Here is a 17,614-nt window from a genome sequence, read left to right as displayed (position 1 = left end):
TGTTATGCAACTTGCCATTTTGATGTTCAACTTGTTCAACTTTGGGATGGACAAATGTAAGGCTGATTAAAATCACGAGATCCAAATGCAACATTTTATTCTTGACAACAGGAAGTTTTCTGTTATGGATTTGTTGGTTCAAGGTAAATTAGGAGACTGTTTATCTTGCTTAATTTGATTCCTTGAGATATGAGATCAATTAGAATTTGAGACATTAAAATGTGATAAAACTTTTTGAGTTTTGTCCATCTCAGGTTAGAATCTTAAAGTTATTGAACATTTAGAAACTAACATAACCGAAAAATGACTTTTAATTTTTGGTTTTCTGATTTCTTAGACTCTTTCAAAAGATTTATGGTGAGAATGGGTAAGTTTTTTAGTTTACCGTAAAAGAAAAAAATCTTTGCATATTGTTTGTCCTTTGTATAACATGTCGTCGCACTTCTGTCCTGGCATGTCACTAAATGCGGATGCTGTGTGCTGTGCATGTAACTTTTTAAAATGGGGGAATTTTTTTCTTAATTTTACAGCTTAATGATGATAATTCTGTATCCAAGTGTGCAGTGCATGAAGTGCTATATGACTGCAGTAGGTTTTGTGTTTATTAGAAGTTTAAAATCCAAGTTTTTTTGTTGTTTTTTTTTTTAAATTTAAGGGGTTGATTAAAGGTAACACAATTACTTGCCTAAGATTAGATATATTTGGTTTGGTATTTGATTGCCATATAGACCAAAATTCTCACTGCTGGATGTTGAAGCCCTAATAAAGGTGTTTTAGAAAAATCTATGATGGAAAGGAATATTAGCATTTACCTTGAAGTTGGAATTCATACAGGTGGTATTATCTATACACTCCTAGCTTATGGAGAGGTTCATTAGTCAGGGTGGTGAATGACATTAATATTCCCTTAGTAGAATTTGGAAGTATTTTCATGATTCCTGATTAGGGTAAAAAGTTATAATATGGCTATGTTACAGCGCCAAATCAGCTTTCCAAATCTGCAAAAATTAAAATCTTTTAAACTCTTCTGGAAATGTTTTCCTTTTCTGGAGTAATGGAGAGTTAAGAGCAAATGTTGCCATACTTTTACTGCACACTGGAGAATCATTTGTGCTCAGGGCAGGATAACCAGGTGGCTGCATCTCAGTATTTTCCATCAGACTTGCAGTAATTTTGTGAATCTAACTGCTAATAGTTTTTTCCAACAAGAAGAAAATTTAAGTATGTCAAATATTTTAATCTGCCTAAGCCTTAGTAACTAAGTATATTCCCCTACTGGGATTTATGTCATCTCTAAAAATCTCCAGTTTTGATAGCATTGGATAATTTTTAGAGTGTAGGAATTTTGGAACTTGCTAAAATTACTATTTAAAGCAATATAACCATTCTAGGTGTCAAAAGTGTAATTGAGCCCCGGGCAACTAATTGCAAGTACTTCTCAGCCACTGATTTTAAAAATCAGGCTCCCAGCATGCTTTCAATGGGCCATGCAAAGGCACATTATTCCCTATCCAGCTCCTCAAGTGCTTTAAGCTTTCTCACTGGTGAGGGTGAACAAGGCAATTGTCAGCATGAAGCTTAAGCATCTGCTAATCTCAATTCACCATGGGAAAGCTGTTTTAACTGATAAAAAATCTCTGCAGCTTCAAGCATTTTGAATGAAAACTTTCAGAATTTTCATTGCTAATAAGGCTTTATAATCTAAACAGTTTGTTTTTCTGAGTATAAGAACTTGATACGAATATAAACATGTGCAGCCATTTCAATGACTGTACATGTTCCTCCTTAGGGATACCCTGTATGACTGGGTTAAGAAAAGAGAAATGAAACCCAAATACCAAGTTTAGAAAGCTAAGGATTTTTCTGGTCTAGAGCTAGCTAGCAGCAGCAAATACCTTCTGTAGACTATTTCAAGATTGTTGCTTGTGTGGTACAGTATTTGTTTTAAAAGCCTGTTCTTCTTACAGTTTAGCGCCAAGGTTAACACAAATAAAGCAAGATTGTCTGTAAATTGAGATTGATGAAAGTAATGTGAATATGTCTTCAGAAAACTAGAGTGTGCTTTATACCACTTGTAATCAAAATCTTTTACATGGGATTTTTTCCCCCCGTGTTCTATCGGTTACCAATAATTTCCTTAAACTGATTTGCTGCGATGAAAAGAAAAAATTGGATTGAGTATAGGCATTTAATCTAGAACTTGTTTCCTGTGGATAAACATGTTTGTAAATGTTTATCCACAGGAAACTAGGGATATTTCTTCATGATATTTCTTGGACGACATGTATGTGGTTGAACTTAGAATACTTACCTGGAAAATCATTATTGCTCACCATCCTGTGATTGAAAAATGCCTGCCTGTAGCATGAATGCTTTCCTTTTGGTAAGGACCAGGTGAAAGAGACATGTACATTCCCTTTTGAAGTCTTAGAGTGTTCACTTTTGGCTTGCTTTTATTTGGCGCTTAACATCTGTCACTTTATTTTTACTCTGATGCTTTATATGTGGCGGTCATTTCCTCACGTGTGCTTCTGTGTCGCATGGATTTGTCTGTATGGTTCCATGACATTTGAAAACATGGTTATGATCCCTCTTGGTCAAAGCTGTTAATGACAAAGTTATTGTAAGGGTATATAGCTATAATTTGTAATATGACTGAGCCATTAAATCTTCTGCCAGGATCAACAGGAAATGAAAACTGATTCAAGGTGAAGTTGTAATCAAAGGCAACTAAGAGATACATATTTCACCTATGGGTTTTGGCCAAAAGATTCTATAGAACTGTAAGGACACCTAAGAAAACAAAAAGGAAAGGACAATAAAGTTGATGCAAGTTTCTGGGGATTTTGTCCCTAGGGGACGTTCAGCAGTGTCTGCAGACGTTTCTGATGAGTTACATCGGATGGGTTGGGGCTGGAGGTTTGCCACCAGCACCTAGTGCTTTTATATCCTGGGATCCTGCTAAATTGTCCTGCCAGATGCAGGATAGCCTCTTACAGTAAATAATTCTCTAGCCCAAAATATCAATAGTGCTGCTATAGGGAAACCCTGATTTAGACTATCAACCTAAAAATGAAAGGTTTCTTATGTTATCATTCTAGTTTGTGGCCGTTCTAAAGCCTATTATCCAGGTTTTAGTACTGATTATGCTTCAGAGAATTCCTACAGCACCTAATGGGAATATATTTAAAAGTGCATAAGTAAGTGTATTCCTCTCTTTCCTTGAAAGTTCAGGACTCCGGGGACCCCAAACTTATTATCATGGAATTTCTACTTGCTGTTTAAGGCAATCAGTGATTTTATATTTAGTAAATTTTGCTACATGTTAGTCCTTTTTGATCCCTTGCTTCTTAGATATTACTTCTTAGACTATCTCTGGTCCTTAATCTCAATTCTATGAGGTAAAGAGGTTGGTATTAGATGCATTGTAGAGACATGAAGAGACACAGCTATTGTAGCTTTCCTGAGGACATACATACAGCTAGTGAGTGGTAGAACCAGACTAGGACATCATTTAATAAGGTAATCCATGCAGACCACTTGCCAGTGTTGCTGGCACATAGTAAGCCCTCTGAAGTTTAATATTATGCTGTTAACTCTGATAAGGAAGGAAAGAATTCTTCATGATCTGGTTGAAAGACTTCTGTACTCAAAAAGTTCTAGATTTTATCAGTGTGGCCTGGGGTGACCTCTCTAGTCTGAAGCTGTTTGGGGAGTTAGTTTTCAAGAGATCCCATGCAGCCATGTTTGCCTTAATAAGGATCATTGGTGTGTAGCACCTGATGGTTTTTAAAATACGATCAGTATAACCTTCCCCTTTTCTCATAATAATCCCATTCTGGCTTAAGTAATGAGGACCTGAGGCTCAGAGAAACTAAGTGATGTTAGGTTAGGGTGAAAATTGGTGCCACTTCCAGGCCTGGAACCCTCACCGCAGTCTCCAGTGCTTGGTTCAGCCTGCATGGAATGCGCTCAGGCTTTATTTAGGTAACTTGACATCCTAGGGAACAAAGGGAACTCCCATTTCTGCCTTACGGAGGGATTAGTCTCCTCTACTCTGTTTGGCTCACTTGGTTCATACTGGAGGCCTCCTGGGTGCCAGGCTCTGTGTTCTTAGCTCCCAGGAGGACGATGTAGCATCTGCTCATGGTGAACGTGTTTTCTGAAAAGATACCTGTTAAGGTTTTATAGTGCAGGAGGATGAAAGCTCAAAGAATGTACATGGCCATTTCTGGGCCAGCTGAGACCATCCAGCCTTCCCTCCCACTGGAAGATTATTAAAGTATTAGCATATCCATGTTTCTTTTGGAACATACATAACCTTATGTGTTGGGTATCCAGATTCCTCTCATGCCTTGGTCCTGAAAATTTTTTTCTTGCCTCCTTTTAGTGAGTCTTTTAAAGTATTAGCACAAAAAGTCTTATTCTTTGCAGTTATAACTTAATTCATACTTTCAAATTCACATAAATCTGGTTTATATTTAGTCATACCTAGTTAGGTATATATTTTTAAAGATGCAATATATATAATTATATATGTATTCTGTATGTAATTCCTTAATACTCTTTAGTAGATCCTACAATGTTTTCTTTATAAAACTTTGGGGAGGGATCTTAATTTGTTATACACATAAGAAACATTTCGAGTTTATTTTTTGCTTGATTAAATATGATAAAACTTTCCTCATTCTTGCCATCGATGTTAATGCGTGTATCCTGTGTGCCTTGTTATACATCAATGTGTTTTTCCCCAAATAACATGTGGACTCATGAGGGAGATAAGCTAAGCGCGCGCGCGCGCTCACACACACACACACACACACACACACACACACACCCATACGCACTATAATGCTGAGTTAGTTAATGCCAGGAGGAAGGTATAGCTAAAGCACTAGAGAAGTAGAGAGAAGGGACAGGCCAGTTTTAGCATGGAAGAGGTAGGAATCATTACCAAAGTGGTAGAATATTCTGTAGAATAACACATATATGAGCACCTACCATGGGCTGGGCACTCTGCTTGGTGTAGGTGATATAGAAGCTGACAGACTAAATCCCTGCTTTATAATCTTACATGATGAGGCAGGTGATTTGTAAATAAACTTTTCAAATGACAGTAAATGCTATACGGAGAAATACTATGAGGAGAAATGGTGAGGGATAAGGTGACCAAGGGAGAGGGGCATTTGCTCTTTTTTATAGGGTGGTTAGGGAGGGAAATGCTGAGGTAACATTCAAACAGATGACTGGAAGTGAGAGGTAAGCCATATGGTTGGTTGAAGAGCTTTCTGGGTAGGTTGAAGAGCAAGTAGAAAAGCAAGAGGTTGAGCAAGGAAACCAGTTGGCTGGAGCAAGGTGAATGAAGGGGAACACGGTGGGAGATGAGCACAGAGAGGTGGGCAAAATCCAGGCAATGTCCTAGATCTTAGAACAATCTGCTTTTAACTCGTGTGAGGTGGAAAGAAACAGATGGGTGCAGTGTACATGGATGTCATGATCTGAGTGTAATTTTGAGAACATCCCTCTGGCTGTGGTATTGAGCATGTGCTATTTGGGCAGGAAGGTGTAGAAACAGGAAGATTGATTATTGTAATAATCCAGGTGGGAGATATAATGGCTTGGATCAGGGTGGTAATGGTGGAGGTGGTGAGAAGTGGTTGTATCCTCATTATATTTAGAAAGTAGACAGGATTTAATGATGGAATCAGTTATGATGTATTAGAGAAAGAGAGGAATCTGGGATGACTGAAAGAATTTTGGCCTAAAATCTGGAGGATGGAGTTGAATTTTACCGATGAGTCGATTGTGGGGTGAATAATCATGGTTTTGGTCTGTTACAAGTCAAGTTTGAGTTGTCTGTTAGACGTTCAAGTGGAGAATGAATAGGAAGTTGCTTACACCCATCCAAAATGGAGTGTATCAGGGATCTTGAGGAATGAGTGGCATTTAAAAAAGGCATATATACTGGTGAAGGGCTTTCATGTTGGAACAGTTAAAGAAAGACTCGCTGGATCTGGAGGCTGGGTGATAATTTAAGCTACTTTAAAAGTCTAGCTAAGAGCTGGCTGTGTTCTGATCTAGGGTGTTGGCAATAGAAGTGGAAAGAAAAAGACACTGAATAAGAGGACTTGATAACTAATTGAAAGTAGGGAGAAGGGAGAGGCAAAGGTGAAAAATAGTTCTTAGGTTTCAAATGTGGATGATTGGAAGCAGGTTACACCATTAACAGCCACAAGCAGAAAAGCAGGTTTGGGGACAAGATTCAGTTTGGCTACACCAACAATAACCATGTGTTTAGTGAGTTATAGTTTACAAAATCCTTCCTGGATATTATTTCAATTGGTCCTTTTACAATTGAGGTGCCTAGGGGATATCCATGTAGGTAACTTATTCAACAAGTAATTGGAATTGAGTAAAGGGAGGATCTGGCCCTGGGCTGTGGATTGGGAGTCATTTGCATAGAAACTAGTTGAATTCCTGAGCTAACTAAGGGCAAGTATGTTATAAAAGAAATGTGGTGATAACAAAATCTTGGGGAAGGCAAAGTTTAAAGGCCCAAGAGGATGTGGAGTTACTTAAATAACTAAAAGTAGAGTCTGTTTTAATGAAATAAAATCCAAAATGCATTATGAAAGATCTGTGGGAAAGCACATTTTGAATACCCCACCTTCAAAAGCTCTGTCTTCTGTCTTTGATTCCTCCAATATTCATACTGGACTCCTCTCACTACCCCACTTTCCAGTGTAATTTACCATCCATTCTGTGTGCGTGTAGACAGCACACATATATGCCTGTGTTTAACACCCCACTCTGTTCATTGTTTCCAATCTAGAGTGAACTGAGAGCTAATCCACAGTACATACCCATGGCAGGAATCCATATTGAGAGACCTGAAATCTACCAAAATAAAACACAGGGCTATAGAAGTCATTCTATTATAATTGGCTGTTAGAAATTACCTGTGGTGCTTTGAGAACAAGTTCAGGGCAGTGGTAGGGTGGATCTTAGAGAATCCTTGAGAAGAAGCAACACATTTATTCAAGGTATTGAACTTGAGGAGAAAATATCAGGTAATCATTAAATTATTTAATAAGTGCCCAGAAAAGGCAGCCAAACCTTAAAAGATTATCTTTGGGGAAGATAGAAAATTACAGATGAGTGTAGTAAATATTTCTTTCTAAAGTAATCCCTTTATGCACAGGCAACTCCAAATATGAACATTGGATTATTTTTTAGACTCATGCAGGGTTCATTTAGCCATTTTGTAAAAGAATTCACACTTGAGTGTTAGGCTCTTGTTTCTCGTTTTGGAAAAACACCCATTTATCTCTGTAGTGCTATTTCTGTGATATTATCAGTAAAACGTCTAGGTCGTACAGCAGAAATTTAGATGGAATTTCCAAATAAAAGCCCAACCTTCCAGTTTTAACCCTAATCCGGTCATGTGAACCTTGGTTACCATGGGTATTTTTGTCATAGGAGCAAGTCCATGAGTGATGTCAGCGCAGACGATGTTCAGAACTTGCGTCAGCTGCGTTACGAGGAGATGCAGAAAATAAAATCACAATTAAAAGAACAAGATCAGAAATGGCAAGATGTGAGTACGTTTTATACTGGGAGATGGGAAGACTGGGAGAATGTATTTATTTGACTCTTCCTTGCTTCTCTTAAATGAAAATCAGTATACTTGAAATGATTTTCCTTGATAAGAATTCAGTTCTATAGAAAATGTGATCGACTTCCTGTAAAAGATTTTACCTTTTTGACCTATTACTGTCGCCTATTTTAAAGGTCACTGTGAAAAATACAATAGGAGGTTTATTTTCTCATATTCGCTATGAGTTCTAAAAAATGTGAACCTGCTTCCTTACAGCATGGTTAACTTGTTAACTTGCTTTGGTTGGTTGAATTTGGAGTATGACTTATTGAAGCTTGTGAAGAGAAGAGACTTAGCTCAAAGTTTAGGGGTAGCAGAAGAGTAGGGGGTCCAGAACAGTCTTGGCATTAGCAGGGAGAGATGAAGGGGGCTCTGAGAGTTAATAGAGATTTGGGGAGAAATAAGAAATGTAACTAGGAGTACTATTTGGGCTGGAAAAGTAGCTGATATGAATCAAAATCAGATGTTTTGGGGCGCCTGGGTGGCGCAGTCGGTTAAGCGTCCGACTTCAGCCAGGTCACGATCTCGCGGTCCGTGAGTTCGAGCCCCGCGTCAGGCTCTGGGCTGATGGCTTGGAGCCTGGAGCCTGTTTCCGATTCTGTGTCTCCCTCTCTCTCTGCCCCTCCCCCGTTCGTGCTCTGTCTCTCTCTGTCCCAAAAATAAATAAACGTTGAAAAAAAAAAAATTAAAATCAGATGTTTTCACAGAGCTGACCTATATCCAGATGTTTATATGGATATAGATGTAATATTTAGCTTTGTTCCTGCAGGAAAAAACTTGACCTTTTTTTTGAAAGAGGTAATTGTTACAAACCAAAGGAGTGTCTAGAAATACACAATAGATAATTTAAACAGAGCAAACTCAAAAGAATTTGAGGGCAACTTTATGGGAAGGGCAGAGTGTTAAAATGAACAAGAGGGCCAGAGATAGTAAATCTTCATTTTCAGAGAGATTAGAGTCTATGAAATGAAGAAGAACCCTCTGCCTTGGCTGACACTAAATTCCAGTGTCTCTTTTAGTTGGGAACTCGATTTAATTATCAAGAAACAGTAATTCAATGTCACTTTGCCAAAATACATGGTGGTGGTTTGGGTATGAAAATAACTATTGAGGGGTTATCCATTAAGTCAAGTCAGATGAAAATTCATGCTGATTATCTTGTAGGACTAAATGTACACTGCTTTTGTTCTTTTTGGAAGTAGTTTGTATTGGCTTCAGGCTGTTTTTAAACAGGAGTGGCCCTGTCTACTCTTAAAGGTATAAAGAAAACTTAGTTTAGTCTGAGACCTTGTATGTGCTTCTGTTTGGACTGAAATGCCACTAGTAATTCTTAACATGGCATTTCTCTATTTTGGAGACATAGAAAAATGTCTTAAACTCCTGATTGTGACAACCAGCTTAGGCTGCTAGGGCTAATTTAAAAGGAAAATTAAGTTGATTGTCCTGGGGTCAGCCAGCTAGGTTAGACTTCTATTCCTGGGAATATGGGAAACAGATACACTTGTTCCTGTGTGGTCTTCCTTATTGCCCTGTCAGTAGGGGGAGTTTACTGGCTTTGAAATCATGTACTCAAGCCTGGCCTCCCCAGGAAAGCCTTTCCAACCTCTGCCCTCCCCTGCCTCAGGTACAATTGACCACTCCCTCTCCTTCAACCCCCCACCATCCTGTGCAATCCAATCATCACATTCACTGTTGAACTTTTATTGACAAGTCTCTTTCCCTTCAAGACCAAGAGTTCCTTGAAGGGACCCACATCTTCTGCGTCTGCATGTTTGTGGTCTTATGGATTGAGCTGGGTGTATGTTAGATGAAAGAGCGTGCAGTCATGCTTAACCATTGCAATCCTAGCTCTGTCCCAGTTGTAGTCGTGAAATCTGCCATTTCACATGACAGACAGATTATTGGAGTGACATGAGAATAAATTTGAAACAGTTCCTGATCTTTCTGACCTGGCACCCAATTACAAGCACTTAGCGTTCTTTGTGAAATGGTCAGGGAGGCAGGAGAAACAGTAATGGGGTCTATCTTACTAGGTCAGGTTTTTTAGACAGACACATGAGATAAAGGTTGGTACAGAAACGCCAGCTATAAAAAGCAAAATTAGGGCACCTTGGCATCAAGTTGGAGTGAATAGTTTCAGCGATGTAATGGGATACTCTGGCAGTCTCCCACTGCTAGAAAGGGTGTGTATGAATTCAGGTATGCCTGTGCTGATGTGATTTTCTTCTGTTAGGACCTTGCAAAATGGAAAGATCGTCGAAAAAGCTACACTTCAGATCTGCAGAAGAAAAAAGAAGAGAGGGAAGAAATTGAAAAGCAGGCACTTGAGAAGTCTGAGAGAAGCTCTAAGACATTTAAGGAAATGCTGCAGGACAGGTAAGAAAGCTGAGTCCATCTCATGGTTGCAGATACCAGTGTTAGAAATCATATTTTATGTAAGTGTAGTGTGATGGAAGGTGTATGCCAATATTAAACCATAAACAGATAGACATTCAAGTCTCAGTATGTTGCTCTGTAAAGAAAAAGCAAAGTATTGCTGTAATAAATGGTGACTTGGATTAACAAAACAAATGGGCGCTTAATATAGTGTGCTTTACTTCCTGATTTTTACATTGTATATTCACATGTGATATTGGATGGTGTTGGCTATAATTGGTGCCGAAAATAAACTACTTTTCCTCCTTTTAAAGTGAATTTAGGAATGGAGTGGCCAAATAAAACCAGGTCCCACTCTTCCAAATTGTGTAAAATATGAAGTTCCTTTTCACGTTTTAGTGGTGCAATTAAAATTATATTTTAAAAGAAGACAATATAAACGTAAATGGGAGGGGCTGTATTTTTGGCGTTGCAATGTGACAGGATAAAGGTCCAATTTAAACTTTCCTGTAGAGCAGTTGCTGTGAGAAACCTTGGAATATTTCTAGGTCATGGGGAAGGCAAATATGCTTTATGGATAATGTCAAAAAGGAAATGTGCTGTCAGGCAAAATTAAACAAAACTCCTTTGTGCCCTGGAAGCAAATGGTAAACACCGTTTCTTTCACTTAAAGGTAATGCAGTTTGAAAGGTATTCCCTACTAAACAGGAGTGACGAGGATGTTTCATGAAGTTCTCTATAAATATGAATGGTGTCTTTAATCTGTAACAATTGTCCATGTGAGTTCTCTCAAGCCGTGTGAAATCATATCCTAACTTGATCTTCCTGAAGTCTGAGTCCTTTGTGGAAATCTTTTATTTTCACTAAATTGTTTAAAATTGTGTACAGGGGGAAAAAAAAGCTCATAATCTTGTAAAGGAAGCCACATTTTTGGAAGGTTCAGATTGGTTGTAAGTTAGTTATGTCTACAGTGTGCTAATTTGGGAAGATTTATGAACTTGTGGGTAAAGCTTTGTGAAGAATCCCTTATTAAATATCTTAATTTTCTTATTAACAACTCTTTACAATTAAAAAAAAATCCCTCTCCAGTATTTGGAAGTATTTGAGAGCCTGCTTTAAAAAAAAAAGTCCAGTTCTTAAAATTTTTAAGTGTGGCACTAAAAAAATCACGTGTATTTATTCTATTACCATTGTATTGGTTATTGTGTGCAGTCGGTAGCCTTTTTATTCTTTGTCTTATGTTCTTGCCAAAGTAACCCGTGTGTCTCTACCTCCTTGTGCTAAATGCATAACTTTATGGTTACGGTGTGCTTCTTTCCGCTAAGGGAATCCCGAAATCAAACATCTGCAGTTGTATCAAGAAGGAGGTTGCATTCTTCTGATGATATCTTGCATGAAGAAAAGCTTTCCCCTAGACTGACCACGTCAGAAGCAAGTTACCAGAGTGAAAGAGTAGAAGAGAAGGAAACAACATATTCTGCAGAAGTTCCTAAGCAAGATTCTACAACTTTTGCAAAAAGAGAGGACGCTGCAGTAGCTGAAATTCAGCTTTCTTCTCAGAACCCCATGGAAGAACAACACCCAGACGCTTTGTCTTCTCAGCATTCACCGAGTACACAAACCGAGTCGACTCGAATTTCAGCCTCTCTCCCCAGAAGTTACCAGAAAACTGATACAGCCAGGTTAACATCTGTGGTCACGCCTAGACCTTTTGGCTCTCAGGCAAGGGGAATCTCATCACTCCCAAGATCCTACACGGTAAAAAAAAAAAAAAAAAAAGAATGTGTTCCCAATTCATTTAGTCTGTTCTCAGGAGCACAGTGCTGGTAAACTTATGCAGAAGTTTGAGCTCCATTTACTTGATGTATAAAATGTACATAACTTATGTATAAAGCAATTCCAGCCAGTTTAGATTCAAAAGACATTCAATGCTTAAAATATAACAACTCTGTGGAACTATTTTAAACTTTAAAGTCAATGAAAGTAAGGCTGATAACATTTTAAAGAATGAATAAGCTCTTTCTTTAGTGTTATGTTTTCTCAAATACAGCTTTTGTAAAGTATTAGGTTGAACTATGTGAAGATGTTAATAGTTCTTTTTGACCTACAAAACAGCAATTTCACATGGTTTAACCTGAATATTTTCAGGTGCCTTATGAACAGCTTTCTAGTTTCCTCTGAGTACCCACTTTATTAGAATTTACTATGCTTGAAAGTGGTTATTAAAATGTATTTCATGGTTCTATTTATATTGGGATTTTTAAGAATATAGAAAATGAAGTTGTTTGCCCTGAGAATGAAGCAGTAATGCATACCTGAAAGTGGATGTATTAATTTTAACTCTGTGTCTTAAGATCAGTGTTCAAATTCTTTCTACTTCTGCCAATATTGTATCCTAAAAGCTAAGAAAAAGCTTGAAAGAAATATTTAAGGTAAGGAAAACCTGCATAAACTAGCCAGGGAACTCCTAATCATTATATTAAGTAAAATAGAGATATATTTGGTAGCATAAAAATCAAATATATATGACTCATTACTAACATATCAAAAGACAATTTATAGAGTCAGAAAAATGTTAGTCAGATGAATTCTAGATGTAGGGTTAACATCAGTAAGATTTAACATGCTCCTACAAATGAGTAAGAAAAGATAAGCACTAGAAAAGCACAAAAAAGATAAGCACTCATGTGGAAATGAGTAGCCAGTTTAAGGAAGAAGGAATTCAGATGGCTGATGACATAAAACACATTGAAGCATGTTCAACTTCATTAGAGCAAGAATGAAATGTACAGCTTTCAGTCATCAGACCGACAAAGATTTAAAACATTGAAAACGTCTGGTGTTGGCAAGGGTGTAGAGACACAGCCATTCTTGTACATTACATTAGGAGTGCACTGCTATAATTTTTTGAGAAGATATATATATATATATATATATATATATATATATATATATATACACACACATATATACATATAATTTATATATTACATTAGGTTTTTTAATATTGCATTTATTATACATAAAATATCTTTTGGTCAACAAGTATACTTTTGGAAACCTATGAAAATAAATATTCCAATTGTAATAATATGTAGGTACTTGTTGCAATAATTTTGGAGGTTACAGAAAACTTGAAACGACATTAAATACATATCAAGTGACTAATTTGTAGATATCCCTACTATACAGCATTCAATAATTAGAAAGTGTAGTCTAGAGATCTATTAAACCCATCAGAATGATGTAAATGAGCAAAGAAAGTTTCAGAAGTCCGTTTTAATATCAACACTTTTGTAAAAACAAGTCCTCCTCCCAAAACATCATGTGTCTATCCGTTAGCATGAAAGAACGTGCTCCAAGCTTTTAGCATTGGTTGCTGTGGGAGGTACGTTACTTTTATAGTTTTAAAGTATTTAGTGTATGTATTTTTTAAACAGAAATCTAACAAGGCCAAGCTTAATATGATGTTTTATTTTTAGATGGATGATGGCTGGAAGTATAACGGAGATGTCGAATATGTGAAGAGAACTCAGAGCAGTTTGGTCAGCACCTCTGTGCACAAACCTGACACGAGCCAGCTTGCTACCAGCAAGTCCAGTGAGAGAGAGGGAGTAGCGGTGGGAGAAGGTGTGATGCAGCTGCCCTCCCCTACCCCCTCCTTCTCATCGCTTTCCCAGGAAGAGGCTGCCACTTCTAAAGCCACACTGTCTTCACCATCTGTCCCTGACTTAATGTCTGAGCTTGGAGAAGGGGGAAGCTCACCACAGACAGACGTCTCCAGATCCTCACAGGTGAATTTGGGGAGGTTCCTCGTCACCCACTGCTCTGAAACATAAGTATTTCAATCTGCAAACCATGCTTCTGACCTCTAGGCATTATTATCTGGGCTGATAATGTGGAAAACAATATTGCATTTTATTTTTAGCACATCTTGGGAAGGAGGAGGCCTCTTCCACCTTTGAGTTTATGGATCCAGATTACCCTTATGATGTGTGTGAATCGAGGCTTGCTGGACGAGTCTCTTTAGGGTTTGGCTGGTTTTACTCTCTACTCCTCATTTCAGCAACTGCTGCCTTATACTTCTAGTACTCAGCAGTCCCTGGTTCAGCTGTGGGGGTCACTTGGAAGGTTATAGATTCAGGCCTAACAGGTAAGTGAGTAATAAAAGCCTTTTCTCAGGGAAATTAACTGACCACAAGGGGAAATTGGTACACATGCTACATGCTGGTCTCTAGGGGCTTGGCATTTCTTTCCTTGTATAAACCATCTAGTGACTTAATACTGATTTAGAAAGTCTACAATTTTGTCCCGTTTCTTGTATCTTAAAGGGAATATTGAGGCTTAGTTACAGTAGGACAGTTGTGTTCTGTAACATTTGGAGTCCAAACAAGATATGCCATCAGATGAAGAATGACTGGAGGCCATTTATAGTTTTTCCTAATTAAAATCACCAAGAGAATTACTAGGTAATGAATGCAGTATGTTTTACACGTAAGTTAAAAGTTGTTGGTTGTCCAGAGAACAGAAAGCTTTTCTTTAAAAAAACAAAACAACACCTTTGTTAAACAGTTTGATAGCTGTATGAACCCCTTGGCATGGAGGAGTTTGTGTGATTCTTTGACTTGTCAGACATTCTCTGGTGCTTTACCGGAATAGATGTGTTTTCCAAGGCACAGCATCAAGTATATAACTTGGCTTAAGTTATAGTAACGAAATAACTATGTGCAATAATTGGGCCCGGTATATTTACTACAGAAAAGCTTTACAAGTTTATGTCTTCTTTTGATTTTGGAGTCCTTTGTTCTTGAGAAAATTTGGGAATGCAGGAAAGTATACATGATGAAAGCCACTGGTTGTCCCATCATTTAGAGGTAGTTATTGTTAACATTTAGGCATATGTCTTTGTTGTTCCCATGCATGTTTACAAACATAGATCTAAAAATATTTCTTCAGCTTACAAAAATCATGAGTTGTAAATTTTTTGCTTCATTTTTAAAGAATGGGAAAGATATCATTAGCATCATAAGTTTGAGTGGATCAGAACAATCGCCTGTGGTATATACTCGGAGAACATAAGGTACTGGTGGGTGAATAATAAAAACAGAAACAAGGTGTCTTTTGTTTTACGGACTTGGGACTTGCGTGTTTGCCTTCACCTTTTCAAATAGCAAACCAAACAGAACAGCCTCATTAATGTATTGTGCATGAGGGGGTAGTCACTCCCTCGGGGTGGCAGCTGCCTAGCTACATCCAGGGATTAAGAACAAGAGGCTAAGTGTGGTGTGGGGGTGTGTTCCAGGTTATTGCAGTTCAGAGGAACCTGAATTAACATGGCATGGATCCAGGTTTCATCATTAATGGATTTATGCTCCTTTGTCTCCAAGCTTGAAATGGTATCCTACCAAACAAAATTAGGCTTTCCCAAATAAAGCAGTTGGAACGCTTGAACACATGTATGTGTCATACGGTAACTTACCTGTCTCTGAGTTGCTTGCCCTATGAAGAAAGCATCTTGGGTACCGTCACCTGCTCTTGTCACTGAGAAGGAGCTTGCTTGCCTTGGGAATAGGACAGCCAATGACTAATAAGTCAGAGGTGTTTGCAACACCCTTCCAAATGTTTGTCCAAACTCTGTAATTCTAGGTGTTCAGAGAATAGAAAAATCACAGATAATATGTGGGTGAACATCTAGATGTTTTGGTAGCTTTGTAAGTGTTCTTCAGGGCTTCTTTCTCCTTCTTACTCATGCTTTCGCTAGTAATGTCCTTTCATTTCTTTGTTCCAGCATCTCCCATGATGTTCTTTTCTATCTTTGTTTCCACTACCCTGATTCTCAGGCCCTTTCGCCATCAGTGCAAATATTTTGTAAATAGTCACGTGTATTTGTACATTCTATGCAAGCCTGATGTTAGATTGACTTGCAGGAGGCCAGGCTGCCCTTGGTAATTTCTCTGCTGCAAAGCCTCCAGTGGCACTCTGTGGTCTGTTCGGTGAAGTTCAAAGCACTCAGGAGAGCGCTGTGGTCCCTCAACACTGGTCCCCAACTCCCTTTATAGTGCTGTAACAGCTGTTTATTGAGTGCTTACCATGTGCCCGACAGGCTTCTCAAGCTATTTCTTAGTCCTCAGTGATCCTTGTATCCCTGTTATGCTGTTGTGGAATTTGAGGCGTGGAGTGGTCATGTTCCTTGTCCAAAGCCATACAGGGTAGTAAGCGGTAGAGTCAGGATTTGAAACCAGGCAATCTGACTCAAGGTCGCCCGCACCACACTATGTTGTGGAAAAAAGAATTGGAAATAGATGACCTGGCCATACCACACCACTTGCTTTTTCTTGAATACCTAGTATGCTTTCTTAAACACATCACAGATATTCGTTCTTATTGTTCACACATTCTAAAATGCTCATTTTACCCATGTTTGTCTTGGGAAGTCCTCCTGTTCTTTCAAAGCCCAGGAGGGTCACTTCCTTTGTAAATCAGGACCTCTTCTTCCCCTAGTTGGAATTGAACTTTTCACCTTTGAAAGTGTCATTTGCTGAATTCGTCCTTGTTCTAAGTGTTTACCGTTTCTCCTTCACTGGTATTCTTTGTACCCTCCACAGCCTTTACACATAGTTGGCATTTTTGTATTTACTGACTCGAATTGCAGTCAAGGCCTTGATCACCAAACCGAAGTATGAACTTGGTCCAGCAGGTAATTTAGGTCCTTATAGGTTCTTTCCCATCTCCACTGCCAAGCAGGGATTTCATTCCTCTCCACTCCCTTTTCTCCTGTACTTCTCTTATGGTATTGTTTCTTTCCCTGCCTCTTTTTCTGACCCAGGCTTCCAGGGCAATCCTGAGGGTGACCCTGAAGCAAGGGGAGAGAGTGTGACTCCCAGATTCACTTTGATAACTTTCCCCTTGATTGGTCATCCATAGGGTTTTGTTTCCTGTCCTTTCTTGTCAGAGACCTCTTCTCCCAAACTCCACCCAGATCCACATTTCAGAACCACTGCCCCAGATTTTTTAAAGTTGTACCCAGAAGCCAGATGATACACCTGGAAGGAAGGATGCTTTTTTCATGTTTGCTTCTTAATCAGCAAGCCTGTGATAGTGCCCCTTTAGAGTAGTATCCAGGGCTGACCGTGTCATAGCTGCCTCCCATGCACTGTGCTTACTTGTCACCTTCGCTAGACTCTTCTCTCTGGGAGGGCAGGAAGAAGCCTGTCCTGATCACTGTTAGCACAGTGCCTGGATCTACATTAGTTGAATGCTGACTGAGTTCTATTGGCTTCAGAGCTAAGTACGTGAGCATTAAATAGGATTCTCTTTAGTTGATCTGGAAACTGCTTAACCAGCATTTATACACATATATAACGTTGTTTCCATGGGGAACAGAAAATAATTATGGCACAGCAGCCATGCACCTCGGTACCTCTTAAATGTTTCACTTAATCCTCCCAATGACTGCAAATTAGGTGATATTATCCCCACTTTTACTGATGAAATACTTGAGATCTGAAAGTTACATAACTTGCTTTGGGTTGGTTAAGTGCTTAGGCCACAAATGTAATTTCTCTGACCCTAATTTTTTTT

At 38.6% G+C, this 17,614-nt stretch overlaps 1 protein-coding gene across 21 annotated transcripts in view; it reads left to right on the top strand.

Moving 5' to 3' along the window:
• The window catches only part of LMO7 (LIM domain 7), a 198,447-nt gene that overhangs the window by 151,844 nt on the left and 28,989 nt on the right, over positions 1-17,614 (top strand). For 20 of the 21 annotated variants that reach the window (XM_086710178.1, XM_086710175.1, XM_086710247.1 and 17 more), the window contains 5 exons: positions 338-367; positions 7,480-7,597; positions 9,891-10,033; positions 11,359-11,791; positions 13,516-13,827. In XM_086710178.1, the coding sequence (XP_086566304.1) occupies positions 338-367; positions 7,480-7,597; positions 9,891-10,033; positions 11,359-11,791; positions 13,516-13,827 (1,036 nt within the window). The remainder of the gene's footprint in view (positions 1-337; positions 368-7,479; positions 7,598-9,890; positions 10,034-11,358; positions 11,792-13,515; positions 13,828-17,614) is intronic. The other variant, XM_086710134.1, reaches the window with a different exon arrangement.

This window comes from Puma concolor, chromosome A1 (assembly GCF_028749965.1).
Source record: "Puma concolor isolate L17-30 chromosome A1, mPumCon1.1.hap2, whole genome shotgun sequence".
Taxonomy (NCBI): Eukaryota; Metazoa; Chordata; class Mammalia; order Carnivora; family Felidae; genus Puma; species Puma concolor.
The sequence above is the reverse complement of the archived record's forward strand: the minus strand, read 5'-3'. Positions and strand labels throughout refer to the sequence as shown.